Here is a 17,018-nt window from a genome sequence, read left to right as displayed (position 1 = left end):
TTTATGGTTTTACTTATGAAGAGAATAAACCAAGTTGTGTACTCTTACTGTTTGTTTTATTTTGTTTGTTTGTTCAGAAAGCAAGGCCACCAAAGTAACTCTCTTACCATGTACAGTAAGTTTTCCTGTTGTACTAGAGCTTGGGAGCTTGCAAGTATATTTGCCAGCATCCTCAGGATGAGCATTATGTATGAGAAGGATTCTCTTTCGGCCATCAGAAATATGTTCAAATCTAGCACCATCAGGCACCTCCTCATCTCCTTTAAACCAAGTAACTTCAGCATTAGGCTTTGAAACTTCACAGATCAATTTTACAGTGTCATTTTCATTCACTTCAAGATCAGGAAGCTTTTTTGTGAAAACAGCCTCTTCCTCTGCAACAAGAATTTTGAAAGATGATTAAATCCTTTCATCAGATCCCCTTTTTTTCTTGTTTACAGATTAGATTCTAAAACACTACCTATCACCGTAAGTAGTCCTGATGTTCGAGCTGTTTTTGCTTCACAGGCATATTCAGCTTCATCATCGAAGGCACATTTATTGACAACAAGAATGTGTTCTGCTCCTTTGGAAATGATGTCATACTTCTTGCCTTTTCTGATTTCAATGCCATCTTTAAACCACTTCACCTATTTCAGAGCAAATAAACATGGTCACTGATATTAACATGCTCATCATAAATTTCAGTTTTATGTTCATTTGTAATAACATAATAGAGTTGTCAGTTTTAAAAAAAAAACAACACTAGTTGAAGGAGTTACTCAGATTCAAAAGTATTGCTATTATTGACCTTGACACCTGGACGGGAAATTTCACATTCAAACCGGGCAGATTCTTTTTCTTTCACTTCAAGATCAGTTAGGGGCTTCAGGAACTCAAGACGAATAGCTATAAGAAAAAATAAAATTTTTAGTACAAGAAATTCTCCAGTAGAGAACAATAAATTGCTGGCATTGATATTATTATCAGTCATAGACACTAGCATATAAAGTTTATAGCACTTAAACATTTTGCATAAAATTTTTAATGACTTACGTTCTACATTGAGGAAACAGGATGTCTTAAAATCCTTAACTTTGCAAGTGTATGTTTTTGCATCATCCAGTGTGCAGCCATGGATAATGAGCTTTCTGACCCTGCCATCAGAAATTATATCATACTTCTTTGTTTTATGAATTTCTTCACCATTTTTGAACCATTGAACTTTTGCATTTTCCCTGGAAACTTCGCATTCCAGTATTGCGGTGGCCTCTTCTTCAACAGTCTGGTCCTCAAGTGGTTTAGTAAATTCAACTGGGGGTTCTAAAAGAAACAGATAGATTTTTTGATAGAAAATACCTAAACTAAAGCAGCCCTCTGCTAGTAGTGAATTGTTGCATACAGCAGTACTAATTTTCTTTGTCTGAATAATCAGAAAGGCTCTTAGATGTCTCTGTTGAAGGTGTTGGTTTTTTTTAATTATTTTTAATGCCCAGGCATATTCAGTTAATTTAGCTAATTTCCTTATTTTCAGCCTACTGTAAAGGTAGAATGAGTGGTATCCTTGTCCATGGAGTTTTTACTCACAAATTATCACAAAACCTTGCAAGTCAGTTTCTTTAACTGAACTATAGCCATATGATCTCTGTGACTCTGAAGTTATACTCCGAACTTAAGGAGTAATTTCCTTGAATTACTGTATCAGTTAGAAGTGTGTGGAGTTTTGGAGTTCTTAGGCATACATAGCTTGCAAACAGTGCAAGTGGGCATACAGACGATGTTATGTCAGTTGACAGATGGTGTAGTTGTGCTCTCATATGTTTCTGGATACGCCAAAGAATGGAAAAATGCATGGGGAGCCATAAAGGCCAGTTTTTGCAGGCCATCTTGAGGCCAATTGACTGTTCAAGTCTGCAATAAAGCCCTGGAAATCCTAATAAACTGATTCATCTGCTAGGTCTGACACATTTTCAGTATTTTGCCCTTTCCTCAGCTTTTCCATGAAGCATAAACATTTTAAGTGTGTTTTTTAATCAGGAGAATTATCTATCAATCAAATACTGTCTGTATGGTCCTATTAATTTGATTTATGGTTTATATTAACATCCTATTCCAGGATGAATTGTGAATGGAACATTAACAATTACCATGATATAATGAAAATGACTGACTTACCTTTCACAAAAAGATTTGCTTGAGTTCTGAAATCTTTTGCTGTCAGTGATACCTCTCCTGCATCTGTTAACTTGACATCTCTTAGAATAAGTGTGTGAACTCTCCCTTCAGCACGTGTCATGATCTTATAAAGTACATAAAAAAACCTTTTGTAAGTATCTACAAGAAATATTTAATAAACATTTAATGAAACAGTATTGCTATTTATTGTTATCTGTGGAGTTTGGTTTAATTTTATATGAAATTTTGGTAATTTCCTTTTTTATATACTATATATACCTCAAGACAAATGCTTTGAAGATTTTGAGAATCATTTCTGTTTTGTCTTTTCACTTACAAGAAATCATAATTTTAATTTTCCCGTTTTAATTTATTTGTGTCCTTGTATTAGAAAACCTGAGTCTACTATAAAAGTTCAGAATGAGGCTGACTTGAGATCTTGTTTATTATGAACAAGTACTAGTAATATAAGTAAATTTATGGGAAAAAGTTCATGTTACTCCTGGTTACATCTAAAGTAGTTTGGACCCCCCCCCTTGTACACTCTCTTGTAACTATCAAATTGACTATTACTAAATTTTGGTAGAAATTTCTGCATAAAAATAAAACCCCCAGACATTTCTGTGTTGACCTATTGCTGAAACTACTTTGCAAGTTTGAGTTTGAACTGGACTTCTCCTGCACAAACATCCCTTTTCTCTAGGCGTGAACTTGGAGGCTTCAAGGACACATCCTGCATTGCAACCATGAAAAGGGTTGCCCCTCATTTGTCCCATAAATTTTAACAGCTCTTGAAGAATTCTATTTATTTATTTTCAGAGACATACATGATCACATAGTATATGCTGGCTTAGAAAAATAAATGGGAAAAATGAGCTTCTGCTAAGGAGCAAGCAAAAAAGATTGAGAAGGCAGTCTCTTTTGCTTCATGGGGAAGGAAGGAACTAAGTGGCTGTCCTTCCTTATTGTGTTCCTGAAACCCAGCTCTAGTGAATGCTTATTCGAAGGAGATTGAGATGAAGCCAGATACGTATTTGACCAAGATACACAGTAAAGATGAACAAAAGTCACTTCAATAAAGGTTACAGCCAAATGCCAGCCACAGAGGTAAAATAATGGTTTGACTTAAAACCAGCTAAAATTAAAAACTTGTACAATTAAATTGATTCTTGACAACTGTAGCAGAAGTGTTTCAAGAGGCTATTTTAAATAAGCAGAAAGTGATACATCAAGTAAAAATATGGTTTACTCTGGATTTCTTCTTGATAAAATTTCTCGTGAAGTCAAGTGATGGTTTTGACTGTATGTGTAAATTGAATGAAATCTGGATTTTTTTTTTAATGTAATTAAAATGATAGCTCAGACAGGTAAGCAGAAAATAATGTTCCATCATACAGAATATTGAACATATAATATTTTTCTTGCTAGGCAGTAATAACTATCAAGCCATGGCACTGATGAATAACTTTCTGTATTTTTATTCCTAGACTCAGAAGCAATTACCTTGAATTATTACATGTCATCTGTTGAGTTTCAATTTTATCTGCCCTTAAATATTGCAATAGGGTCACCTATCAGCATGATCAATTTTCCTTTTCCTATTTCTATATTCTGTTTTTTTTAGTAAAATATTTTTCATTTAGGCAAATTTGGTGAAGCTTGGGAAGATCTAATAAAACCTGAAAATATCATGCTAAAAACTGTATTTAACAGAAAAAAAAATCTGTACAAAAATATTATTGGCAGCATTATTGCAGGTTCTGAAACCCTGCTAGGTCATGTAATGCCTTGAAAGGTTGCTTTGACTGAGGTTTCCAATTAGTATTATTTCTCTTGGCCTAGTATGTGAAAAAGAAGTCTTAAAACCAGTTATATACATTTATGTTTCATGGTTTTTAATGTCTTTCTTTATGTATTTTTCCTACTATTATCTTTAAACTGACTACATTCCAGGCTGCTCAGATCTCAGAGTTAAGAGCCAGCACTTGATGAAGGGTTAAATTTAGCTAGTGAGAAGTGCTTGACAAGCAAATCTGCCCAGAAAGTTATCTGGAGAGCCAGAATAAATGCCTGAAATGGAATTTGACTCCTCTTAATCACCTTATATGCAGGACTGGACTGCAACTCAGAATTCAGGAGAAAAAAAAACATTTCCTGATAGTAACTTTCAAAATCCTCTCAGTGTAACTACAATTTACCTGGACAAAAATAATTCAGTAATCCTGACAGAATCGGGCACAAAGTCACCATTGTAATAATTGATATTTTGGAACCTTTGTTTCCCTTTGTACAGGAAGGTACACAAGTGCTTGTGGTATTCAAGAATACTGTAATTTCTGGAGAAAAAAAAAAGCTATATCTGATTTAGTGAGAATTTACTATTTGGCACAACAGCACTACTCTGTGTATATACACAACAGCTGTACCTTTATACTTCTGATTAAGAGAGTAAATGAGAAATAAAGAAGGGAGAGTTGAAAGAGAGGAAGAAGGAGGAAACATGAGGAAAAAGAAAGTTTAGTTTCTTTACCTTTTCACCGGGCTCCAGTTTCTTTCCTTTCAGGAACCACTCTACTGGAATTCCCTCATAAGAGAGTTCGCAGTCAAAGGTTGCTGATTCCCCAGCTGTCACTGTTACATCCTTGAGGGGTCTCAGCAAGCCAATTACTCGAGCTTGGTAAGAAGACATCATTCTCAGATTAGTTTCTTCTACCCAAGAGAGAGCTGCTGCCCTTATGTACTAATCTCCATGGTGGCTTCCCTCAAGAGAGACAGACATCGCAATGCCACTCTTTAAATTCCCTAAATAGAAGAGGCCACCAGGGCTTTTTAGGGGGAGGGCTGGTCACCTAAAATTTCCTATTTGCAGAGCGTGTTTCTTTAAATTGAACAAGGTCAGCAGGAAAGTTGCCGTGCATCTGTCTCCCTGCCAAGCCTTGCATGCCTCTTACTAGATAAGGCATGTGTTTTCCAAAATAGCGAGGGCTAGGACTGGAGTGTGGAACAAGTGGTCTTCAACTGTGTAGCCTGTCCCTGCCTATCAAACTCTTAACCTTATCCCTAGATATCACTGTGATCCCATCCTTTCAGGTTAACATGCTTCTACGCAGCAACGCCTTTGCCTGTAAAACTTTGATTGTGTAATAATAGCAGCCTTCAAGGCCATCTCCTTATTTTTACTCCCCCTGTATGAATAAACTATGTACAAGATTAAAAAACATACAAGAAATTCCTTAACTAAAAAAATAAGGTGGCTTGAATAATTAATCCTGCAATTGTCTGGAAAGAATTGCTGTCAGTTCAATGAATTATTGAGATTTGGCCACTAGTTCCAAGAGGCAACGAGTACCTTGTTTTCACTAGATTAAGTAATTTCAGTTTGAAAGACACTTACGTTTCACTCGGAGGTGAGCGCCAGATTTGGCATTTGCTGCTTGGAAATCTACTCCACCAGCTTGATCTAAGCGTACATTGTACAGTGTAAGGAAGTGCTTTTTGCCTTCCTCCTTGATTTCACATTCCTGCAACAAGAGAAGTGAAAATAATTTTTAAGTATCTTTTTTCTGTGTGTCGCACAAGAACCCTTACTTCTCCTACCATGCATATGTTATCATCTCCTCCTCCATTCACAACACTTAGGCCCACTCGCCACTTGCGATGCGATATACCTTATAAATGTTCATTCATATGTGTGTCCTTTCAAAGTCCCTTCCTAATACAGTCTGCTTCTTCTTAGAAGGAAAGGGCCAGAGACAGCACACTTGTGTTGGTGAATGATATGTACTGATTAACTAGCCAATATATCCATGTGTATAACAGTCAGAGGCCTAAGGGAACTAGAAGTTTCCAAAACTGCACTGTGACCTTTACTTGAGAAGGGTCCCTTTACTTGAGAAGGGTCTTGATGTCTTATCCAGACATTGATTTTCATGGAACTTACGATCTTCGTGATTTACTCACAATGTAACTTACTGTTACATTAAAGAGTTGTGAAATTAATTGCCAGTCATGATTGCATTGTTTCTTAAATTTTCAGATCCTTCCAGCAAAGAATTAAGAATATTTGATTAAGCCTTATACACTTTTAAATCAATTTTTGCCATCATACTAATGGAAAAGAGTTTGAAAATGTGTTCTATGTCTATTTAAACCAACCATAGCTCAAAAACCAAAAGTAAATGAAGACAATCCAAAGTTTGTATTTTTAAAAGCCGTTATGTTTAAGTGAATTCCATGAGGTCTTTGCTCTTTGGATACATATTATTAGGGAACAGCAATAGAGAATGTACTTACTTATGTAAAATAATTTATTATTTTGATATTTTATGTGACATTTTTGATTAATTCTATATTACATTTTAGAAGTTATTAATGTGGTCCTTACTGAAAGCAGATAGATAGGGATTTCACTTAGTTCTTGGGATTTCACTTTATTTCTGCAGCCACCTTCTTCTCCCTCACACTTCCTCCCCACAGAATTTTGAGACACACATAAGAAACATCCTGAAATATTTGCTTACAGCTGATTCAGTCAGAGGTTCTCCTTTTAACCTCCAATTGCCATGGACACCTTCCTCAGAGATTTCAATATCAAAACGGGCAGTCTCTGTCTCAATCACCTCCACACTGTATAGTGGACGTATAATCTCAATATCTCGGTCTGGAGGAAAAAAAAAAGCAAAAAAAGCGCGATTGATTCCCTCAGTCTCTAACAGACCACAAAAGATCTTTTCTACAGAGAAGCCCAGTAAAATAGCTATACCTTCAATATTGAGCTTTGCAGAGGTTTGATCAGTACCACAGTCACAAGTGTACTGTCCAATGTCTTTCTTCAATGCTTTCTTGAGGATAAGGATTCGTTTTTTACCATCAGCCTTAATAACAACATTCTTTGATGGAGTAATTGGTTTGCCATCCTTCATCCATTTCACTGGAGCATCTGCTTTGCTGATTTCACATTGTAAGATTACTTCATCTTTCTCTACAGCAGTGTAATCCTGCAACTTCCCAGTGAAGTAAGGGTCTGCCTCTGCAAGCAAAGATTAAGATGTTTCAGTCTGAAGCTTTAGTCTTTCAGAAAAGACAATTAATTCTTACCATAAAATACATTTCTTGTTTAGTCCCTGCAAGGAGGATTAAATATAGTTGTTACAAATATTACACAGTTCTGTTGCAAAATGAGTAAACAACAAATGCCTAAGAAACAATTCAGTGTATTACTAATACTACTGAAAACACTGCTTTCATACTTTAGGAGTTTCAGAGCAATGTTTAAATATCTAACAGGTAATTTTGCAACAGTTGCATGAAATTTTAAAGTTATTTTATTTATTCTTTCTGAATGGGGAAATGGAGACCCAAAGACAAATAAATTTTATTAAAATTACAATATAAAAATTAAAATATAGATTAATCCAAATAAATAACAACAAAAAATAAAATCCCACAAGCAAACAAAACCCACACACCAAAGCAAACCAAAACCAACCCTAAGATTTTCTGATCACCATTTTTCATTAGTAAGACTCTTCTGATAATATACAACATGTAAATTCTGTGGGGCATTCTTACCAAGAACAGTAAGTTTGGCTTCTGATGATTTGTCCATAGCTTCCACTCTAATCTGAGAAGTATCATCAATAGTAAGATCTTTGATTGTGAGTGAATGGAATTTGCCATCATCTGTCATTGAAACCACTTTGCTGGTATGTAATCGCTGGTCATTCTTGAACCAGACAACAGTGATATTTTCGTGAGAGAGTTCCACAGTGAACACTGCAGTTTCTCGCTCCTTTTTTGTTACATCTTTGAGAGGAGTAATGAATTTCAGGCGGATACCTATAACAACAAAACATGTAATTCACAATAATGTTATAAATAAAAACTATCCAAGGAGTATGGTGCAAATCTTTCCGAGAAAGGCAAAGTCAGGCAAACCTTCAATAATTAGCTTGGCACTTGTTCTCTTATCCTCAGCTTCAAACATGTATTTAGCTTCATCCTCAAAGGCAGCAGATTTAATAATCAGAGCGTGCTTTGTTCCATCTGAAATAATTTCGTATCTTTCATCTGGAGTGATCTCTTCTGTTCCTTTCAACCAGTGGAAAGTCTTAGGTTCTCTGGACGTCTCACATTCAAACTTGGCTTCATCTTTCTCAAAGACCTTCACATCACTTAGTGGAGTGATGAAGATGAGAGGCAATTCTGAAATCAAAGAAGAACACTTTCAGCTCAGAGCTAGGTTTATATAGACCTTTATGTTTCTAGATTTGTTCTAATGCCCTAAGATATGTGTGGAAATATTGGCAAAGTGCAGACTGTACCTTTCACTTTCAGATTAGCAGCACTTTTAACGTTAGCAGCTTGGAAAGATACTTCTCCAGTCATATCAAGTTTGCAGTTATGAAGGACAAGAATATGCTTCTTCCCATCTTCAATGATTTCACAGTCCTGGTGATAAAGAAACATTGCCATACACACATATTAGAATATTCTTAGACTACTCTAAGAAAACATTCAGAAGCTGCATTTTTTTTTTTTTTTTCCTGGTGTAAACTGTGGTCTAAAAACAAAGAAGAAGCCTTACAGGTGAAGGTGTTAGTGTTTTGTCCTTTAGCTTCCATATGGGATGGACATCAGGCTCAGAAATTTCGATTTCAAAACGTGCTGTTTCACCAACAAATACTTCCACTCCATAAAGTGGGCGCTCCACTTTGATTAAGCGAGCTAAAATGAAAAGGAAACACCAAAAGTTCACGTCTGTTTACTCACTCATTCCGTATCACAGAAAGGTAATACCGGAAAGGATCTAAACTCTCTTCCTATCCCTTCTTTAGCGCATTCAAATGCTATCGCTGAAAAACATTTGTCTAAACTCTTTTTAAAAAGATGCAAATTTGGGCAGTCTACAACCTCCTTCTATAATGTGTTGTCCTGGTTTCAGTTGGGTTTAAACCTCAAGATATATCTGAAAGTTTAGTTATTTTTTGTAAGAATATTTTTCCTCATAATTAATGTAGATATCTGTTACAGTGAATTAAACTAACTGCTTTACTTTTCCTGACTGTAAATGGACATAGAGAATAATTGATCATCACTGTCTTCACAACAGCCATTTATATATCTTAAGATATTTTGCCTCATGTAAATACTCTTAATAATTGTAAATCTAGATATTTCAGCTATTCATCACAACAGCATGTTTTCTAAAGGTACAATTTTTGGTGTTGTACTCTAGGAAGTGTCTGTCTATACTGTTTTACAAAGGTTTCAGTACTTTCCCTGAGGCAAGGCATGATAACTTACGCTCAACGCTGACATTAGCAGTTGTCTTGTCAGTTCCACAGTTGCACTCATAAACACCCTTATCACTATCTGCAACTTTCTTGATCTTCAGGATACGGCGCAAGCCATCCGTTTTCATGGAAATTCTGTTGGAAGCTACCAGTTCTTCACCATCTTTGTACCATTTTACTGGCACATCTTTGCTAAGTTCACACTCCAGAGTAATATCATCTTTCTCCACAGCACTGTAGTCTTGTAATTTCACAGTGAAATATGGATCAGCCTCTACAAAAGGCATAGTAGATATGAAGTGGTAAATTAGTAATATAAATTTACTAGAACATCAATATTTTGTCACTTTCCACTTATACGTTTTTTATTCATATTATGTAACATATTTAAAATTATTTATGTAATCACCTAAGACTTTCAGGTTTGCTTGTGTGTTCAAGTCCTTGACCACGGCCTTTATTTCGGAGATATCATCAAGTGTTACTTCTCTAAGTTCTAGTTTATGAACTTTGCCTTCTGAAGTCATGAAAACTGTTCTGCTTGTGTGGAGTCTCTTGTCATTTTTGTACCATTTCACTGGCATGTCTTCATGAGAAAGCTCAAACTGAAAGTGAGCTGTTTCCCCTTCTTTCACTGTTTGATCCTGTAGAGGTGAGATGAACTTCAGCCTCACACCTGTAGACACATAAGTACCATCAGAAAAAGGCCAATGTGGCTCTGAAAGATACATTCTTAATCCATTTTTTATTTTTTTCTTTCATTAAGGAAGACACTTGCCTTCCACAAACAGTCTTGCTGTGCTCTTCTTGCCATCGACTTCAGCAGTGTATTCTCCCTCATCATCAAACTGAGAATCATTGATTACAAGAATATGCTTCTTTCCATCTGCAATGATGTCAAATTTTTCTCCGATCTTGAGTATATCAGTGCCCTTAGACCATATAACATTGGCTTCTCTGGTAAGGACACATTCAAACCTTGCTTGGCGCCTCTCAGGAACAGTAACATCTTTTAGGGGCACAGCAAAGTCCAGTTCAATTTCTGGAAGCAAAGCAGAACATATAGCTTGTAATGTGCTCAGTGTGAACTCTGTTTAAGTTGTTATCATAGTGCATCATACCTTTCACAGTCAGGATAGCTGTAGTAACTGCATTAAGTGCCTGGTAAAGGACTTCACCAGCTTGCTCTAACTTCACTTTGTGCAAGGTTAGGAAGCGTTTTCCTCCTTCAGCTTTGATTTCACATGTCTGAAGATAGAATAAAATACAATCTGTAAATAAAATGCTAAAGAATTGTTGCTAGGTGGTTTTAATAAAGGGATTCTAGAGACATGTTAAAAGTCAGCTAGAAAGATTGGAATTGCTCTTCAAGGCAAGTTAACACTTTCCCTCAATAATAATAAAACCCTGAAGCATATTTCTTTTGAATGTCAGCATAATACCTAGCAATGTGTGTAGGATATTTTCTGAATAATGTGCTGTAATCCTTTGAGAAAACTTAGCTGTAATAGAATATAATTCTTATTTAGAGAACTGGTGTTTTTTTAATTACCAGACTGCTTAGCCTTTCTACATTCTGGACTGAGTAGTAATGGCAGACCTGCAAGGATCTTACCATAAAGACTCAACCTGTTCACAGTGTTTTATTTAAATAAATTTTGTTGTAAGGATGCTTACAGGTGAGGGTCTCAGGATTTCTCCTTTCAGCTTCCATTCACCAGGAATATCATCCTCAGATATTTCTGTATCAAAGTTTGCTGTTTCTTTTTCATAAATGGTAACATCCTCTAATGGTTTCAGAAGTTCAACTTCACGTTCTAGAATGCACAAATAAACACATATATAACTAGATCAAGTTTTGATAGAGCTTTATAATAATTTAGGTTACTTTTTTGTTTGATTGTTTAGAGGTTTTTGAACATTGGCCTGTGAGCTGATTCAATATAATACAAGTAAATGCATCCTTACCTCCAAGGGTAAGTTTTGCTGGGTACCTGCGACCTTCAACTTCCACTGAATATTCCCCAACATCAGCAGGGCCAGCATTCTTGATTTTCAGGAAAATTTTATTTCCCTCTTTCAAGACTTCTGTTTTGTCAGTGGGTTCAGAAGGGATTTCCTCATCTCCTTTAAACCATTTAAAGTTTGGTGTATCCTTGACAATGTCACAGGTGAATGTAGCTGTTCCTTTTGGTTTCACATGCTGATCTCTTATGGGTTTTACTAACCAGTCTCTTATCACTTCTGCATGACAAAAAGTTACATAAAAATACAGCTTAGCAGACTTCTACTAAAAATACATGGGTCATAAATAGAAGAAATAGACCTTACAGATTTTGTATTACAACAAACTTTTAGTAACTGTAAAAATCTTATCTGTTCGTTTATATTGTACTATGAGGAAAAGCTTTCCTAATTTTAAAACAGCCCAAATATTACAAAGAGAAAGGAGAACAGGATTTTGATTGCTTACCTACTACCTTAACACAAGATGAGCATGAGAGCTCAGTGCCTTCAACGGTAACAGTGTAAGTACCAGCATCAGCATCATCTGAATCAGTGATCATGAGGGTATGTGACAAACCAATAATGCCCAGAGCAAATTTCCCAGGCACGTCTTTGATGATCTTCCCATCCTTTCTCCAGACCACACTTCTTTCTTTGTTAAGTTCACATGTCAAGTACAGTGGCTGGCCTTTAACCACAGTGACTTCTTCTTCAAGAGGTTTCACAAACCGCACTGGGAGTTCTGTGGGAAACACAGAATTTTTGTTTGTCTCATTTACATACAGAAGGTGTGATGCAGGAATGCCTTACATATTAAATCAGCATGTGTAATGATTGATGGAAACAAAAGGGAGCATCTACCAACCACTGTAATTTACTATGTACCAGTACTTCCAGCTTAAGGAGTAGCTAGCCTTTAAATTAATGATAAACTTGAAATAGGGAATACCTTCAACAATGAGTTTGGCTGTAGAGGTCTTCTCTTTGTTGCCCAGTCGTAATACACAAGTATATTCACCAGCATCTGACAGCTGGACGTCAATAATATGCAGCTTCCTATCTTTGCCATCAGCAATAAACTTGTGCTTTGGGCTCTCTCGTATGTTACTTCCGTCTTTCATCCAGCTGGTAATTGCAGTGGATGGTGAAATAAGGACTTCAAAGATTGCAGAAGACCCAACAGACTCAGCTTCTGTTAGCACTATATCTTTCATCTCCTTGACAAACTTCAGTGGTACAGCCTTGAGTTGGTAAGTGAATGGAGGCTCTTCAGGAGGTTTTTCACCACCACTGCCTGGCCTGAGTTTCCTTCTTTCTGCATCTGCTGGTGAAGGTGTCTTCTTGGCTGCAATTAGAATTCAGAAATTAATAAACTAACACTAATTTATTGCTTTTGCTTGTAGGTATTGATTGTAGTATCCTACCTTTGACTGGACTGATACCCTTTGGAGTTTCTTCTTTTGGTGTCTTGGCCTCTGCAGTAGAACAGCAATATTATTAGGAATGTAGTTCAATAAATTAAGATAAAGTTAACTAAAATTAAGACAAAAATTATTTTACAAATTCGATTTTGTCTTCCTTCAGGTATATACACGTTCCAAGGGAGGAAGATATTAATATATGTCTGTATTTATACACCATACACTGTCTATATCTCAGTGATGAGTTCAGTATCTTGAAACATGCGAAAGACATATTCAGCAGTGGAGAATGAAAGGTGGCTAGGAGCGCCTACTTCCTCAATCTATTGTCCTTCCCATTATTTTGTAAAATTCTGCCATTCTCTGACACTTTACTGACATTTAGGCCCTTGATCAATAGCCACCTGTCAACCAAAGTGGCTTAAGTACCTGTTACAAATTATATGGTGTTTTTTTTAGAAGAAGCACACAGTTACTAATGAAGACAACAAAAAAATAAGTTGTATAAATTTAATACATGTTTCAGGACAATTCATTATTTTCACAAGTGAGGGATGTTCTGTTAGTTGCCCAAATTGTGATGAATCATATCAGACTTTTGAAAATAATTCCCATGCTATGTTGCTTTTTATCATCTTCTGTGATAGGAAATATAAAAGATATTTTTAATGGGAGAATAGTATGAATGAAATGCAGGACAGATTTTATTGTGGTGGATGGAAAAATGAATACTAGAAAAAAAGTGTGAGTTTGTGAGTTTTCTGAGAAGATGGTACACAACATGAGTTATGCAGTCATATGAAAGTGTAAGACTAAGACAATGAACACTGATCACACAGGTGTATGAACAGAAAGGTAAGACAAACATCTCAAGAGCAGCTGAACGCCAATACAGCCAGCTAACAGACTAGATGGAAATGTGAGCAGTGTTAAAGAAAGAAAACATCACAATGGAAAATGAAAATGATATTCTCCTGACACAAATAGAACAAGAACTTTGTGGAAGAATTTGGCAGAGGTCTTCCTCACCTCCCTTTGCATGAGACTTTCCAGGAACATCCAGAACTTCATGTGGGTCCCCAGATGCATTCAAATTCCTGTTCTCACTCAAAAGTTTAATGGCCTGCTCATTCATGTGAGCAGGTTCTGATTTCTGGAATTCTTTATCTCCTTCTCCTTTCCTGGAAGTTATCTTACCTATGCTTGAGGAGTAAGTAACTTCTCCACTTGCAGGGATTCCCTTGCTTGATGGTATTTTGTCTGAAAGCTTTCCCTTCTCCTTTTTCATGGTAACAGATGTTTTAATTCCAGTGCCATGTTTAGCTGATGTTTTTGCATCTGATTTACCTTCTGTCACTGAAAACTCTCCTCCTGAAAGCTTTACTTCTTCCATAGTCAAAGAAGATTTTTTTTCTTCCATTTTTAATTTGCTGCTTTTGAGAGCTGGAGTTTTTTTATGTCCATCTTCAATTATATTAACTTCTTGAAATTGTTTGTCAACTTGATTCCTTGGTGGCTGAATTTTCTTTACTGACTCAGATCTGCAAACTGTTTCATCTCTGACTCCTTTTTCATGTTCTCCTATGGAAGCTTCACTTCCTTCTCCTGTAATAACTGTACCAAATTCTTCTTTTTCCACAGGCAGCTTTTCAGAGGCATTTGACTGTATAATTTTGTCTTTTTTGAAGTGGGTGCTAAAAAGAGTTTTCTCTTCCTTCTCTGGTATAATCTTTTTGCCTGTTTTATTATCACCTAGGAGTGCTTTCTCAGTCAACAATTGTCCTGAACCCTTCTCATGATGAACTTCTCCTTTCTCTGGAGAATACTTTTCTCTTGGTTTCCTTTCCACTCTTTCTGGCTTAAGAACAGATGGTTTAAAGATTATGTGTGCTTTTTGTCTGGAAACATCCTCATCTTCAGTGGGGTGTTCTAGGTCAATACTTTTTCTCTCTGCTGGTTCAGTCACCTCAGGCAAGTCTAAGGAATGTAGTTCTGCTGATGTGAAGTCCAGATTCCCATCTTTCTCATTAGCTTGAATAACTTCAATTTTCTTTTCTTTATTAAAAATCTTATCTATAGGCATTTCCACTCCTACAGTAACAGATTTCTTCATCCACTCAGCCTTACTTTGTATGCCATGCTTCTTTATGGAATTTCCAGGAGGAACTTCAGATTTCTCCAGGGTAAAACTTCCTCTCTCTTCTTCACTTACCAGCAGAGGAGTTTCAGCTATGCCTGCCTCTGTGATACCGTTTACAAATGAAGTTTTATATTTAATGGGAAATTCTTCAGGTTGCAAACTGATTTTTGAATTACTGTCTTTTACTAGAAGCCTTTTCTGGTCCCTGGGCTCATGTGACTCCCTGGGCATATGTTTAGGTAAATAAGTTGACTCAATTTCCTCTTCTTTTTCATGCACAGGAATCTTTCCTTCCTGCAGAATGCTAAACTTGTCAGAGACTTTCTCTATAGCACCTTCCCTATGAGCAACCAATTTAATTTTCTCCCGTTTTTCTTCTCCAGAATCTCTTTCCATATGTTCAGATGCTATAGAAATCAGTTTCAATTCTTCATTGGGTAGTGGTGGCTCATCCTTTGCATAAATATTGTTATCTATTGCAACTTCTGTTTTCTCACCTGTAAAGGTAGTCTTTTTTGAAACTATAGGTATCATTTCTGACTCCTCTGCTTCAGGAGTCAGTATAAAATATTTAAGAGCCACTTTCTCCTGCTTATCTGTCTCTGGTTTCAGTATTCCATCAGCTGTTTCCAGTGAGATTTTGAACTCAAGTGGCTCTACTGTCTGAATTTCTGGAACTGACTCCTTAGGACTTACTCTGTCTTTTATGTGCAAGCGTTTCTCAACCAAAATCTTCTTTAATACAACTGTCTCAGGCTTTTCTTCTTCCACTGGGGGCATTTTATCTCTGTGCTTTAGTACAGATGGCGCATCAGGCTTTTCTGCAGCTACAAAGGTTTCACAGGTAATTTAGAGAGTTAAAATCTATAAGAATAAGCATCAGGAACAGTATATTTTAAGACAAAATTTCCAGCTATACCTGAAATAAAATGAACATAAAACATCTCTTCTCCACACGACAGAAACTTACAACACAATCACATAAGAAAGGCACTCACAAACAGTACAGAAGACCATTATTATGGTATAGAGCATTGTCCTGCAAGCTTGTCAATTTAGATCCAATCCAGGTTAAAAGCAGCTTTCTAATGACTATCTAGCCACCTACATAAAATGAGTTAGTTATGCCTAACTTCATTTAGAGATGTAGCAGGTCTGGCTACATGACCAAATAAATGGCCAAGAGATATGAGTAATTAAGCTTCTCCAGTACCCGAGACCTGAGCTCTGTTGCAACCTGAGATCCTTTGAATGATGTGTGAGCAGCATGTACATCAGCTCTATAACAATGGACCTCAAGCTCATGGCGCTTCAGAACAACTGGACTCTTCACAATTCTTTTTTCTTGGCAGGGAATGATCAAGGGTCCTAAACATATCAAATGAAAGTAGCAATACTCTAGTTCTTCAGCAACCCCTGCCCCTTTTCCTCAGACTCAATAACAAATTAAAAGCAGAAAACCAAACACAATAATTGTTTAGAAACAATTTAGAATTGTTTTCTATACAGAAAAAACAAGACAGAGTTCACAAGATATATATCAGGAAATAAAAAACATGAAGGAAACAACAGAATACACAGATTTCATAGTAGGACAATAAATAAAGGCACACATATCACCATCCAGGAGCAAGAGCACAGACTGATCTCTGTGGTGTATCAGAGACACTTTTAAGATTAGGTGACAGTGCCTGGAATAAGGAGACCCTTGAAAAGGACCTCAAATCTTCCTGCAATGAATGAGTTGTGTAATTTTACAGGTCTTCATTCCTTTTATCCTGGACATATTTAGTATCTCAGAAGAAAACCCCGATATATAGCATAGAATAAACATAAATACCTGCTTTCTTTCCAACCACTGGGACTGTCACTGGAGTAGTAACAGCTGGTGCTGATTCTGCTGCTGGTTTTGGAGATTTTAGAGCTGTAGAGTAAAAAAAAAACAGACAACCCCCAAAGGGTTCTCATATATTTGTTTTAATAAATATTTTTTTTAAAGTA

The 17,018-nt window shown here is 36.3% G+C and overlaps 1 protein-coding gene across 3 annotated transcripts in view; it reads right to left on the bottom strand.

Annotated features, from left to right (window-relative positions):
- The window catches only part of TTN (titin), a 253,429-nt gene that overhangs the window by 91,273 nt on the left and 145,138 nt on the right, over positions 1-17,018 (bottom strand). For all 3 annotated transcript variants that reach the window (XM_057411684.1, XM_057411685.1, XM_057411686.1), the window contains 23 exons: positions 16,858-16,941; positions 12,881-12,931; positions 12,406-12,801; positions 11,923-12,198; positions 11,418-11,693; positions 11,127-11,266; positions 10,571-10,697; positions 10,228-10,491; positions 9,859-10,125; positions 9,460-9,723; positions 8,741-8,880; positions 8,478-8,604; positions 8,092-8,358; positions 7,726-7,992; positions 6,917-7,183; positions 6,675-6,814; positions 5,549-5,675; positions 4,685-4,827; positions 2,155-2,278; positions 1,036-1,302; positions 791-888; positions 461-629; positions 108-374 (listed from right to left, as the gene is read on the bottom strand). In XM_057411684.1, coding sequence (XP_057267667.1) covers positions 108-374; positions 461-629; positions 791-888; positions 1,036-1,302; positions 2,155-2,278; positions 4,685-4,827; positions 5,549-5,675; positions 6,675-6,814; positions 6,917-7,183; positions 7,726-7,992; positions 8,092-8,358; positions 8,478-8,604; positions 8,741-8,880; positions 9,460-9,723; positions 9,859-10,125; positions 10,228-10,491; positions 10,571-10,697; positions 11,127-11,266; positions 11,418-11,693; positions 11,923-12,198; positions 12,406-12,801; positions 12,881-12,931; positions 16,858-16,941 — 4,548 coding nt within the window. The remainder of the gene's footprint in view (positions 1-107; positions 375-460; positions 630-790; positions 889-1,035; positions 1,303-2,154; positions 2,279-4,684; positions 4,828-5,548; positions 5,676-6,674; positions 6,815-6,916; positions 7,184-7,725; positions 7,993-8,091; positions 8,359-8,477; positions 8,605-8,740; positions 8,881-9,459; positions 9,724-9,858; positions 10,126-10,227; positions 10,492-10,570; positions 10,698-11,126; positions 11,267-11,417; positions 11,694-11,922; positions 12,199-12,405; positions 12,802-12,880; positions 12,932-16,857; positions 16,942-17,018) is intronic.

Source organism: Pezoporus wallicus, unplaced genomic scaffold (genome assembly GCF_028554395.1).
Source record: "Pezoporus wallicus isolate ANWC-B61680 ecotype Strahan unplaced genomic scaffold, APGP_CSIRO_Pwel_v1 contig_6732, whole genome shotgun sequence".
Classification (NCBI taxonomy): domain Eukaryota; kingdom Metazoa; phylum Chordata; class Aves; order Psittaciformes; family Psittacidae; genus Pezoporus; species Pezoporus wallicus.
Note: the sequence above shows the minus strand (reverse complement) of the source record. Positions and strands in the feature narration are given on the sequence as shown.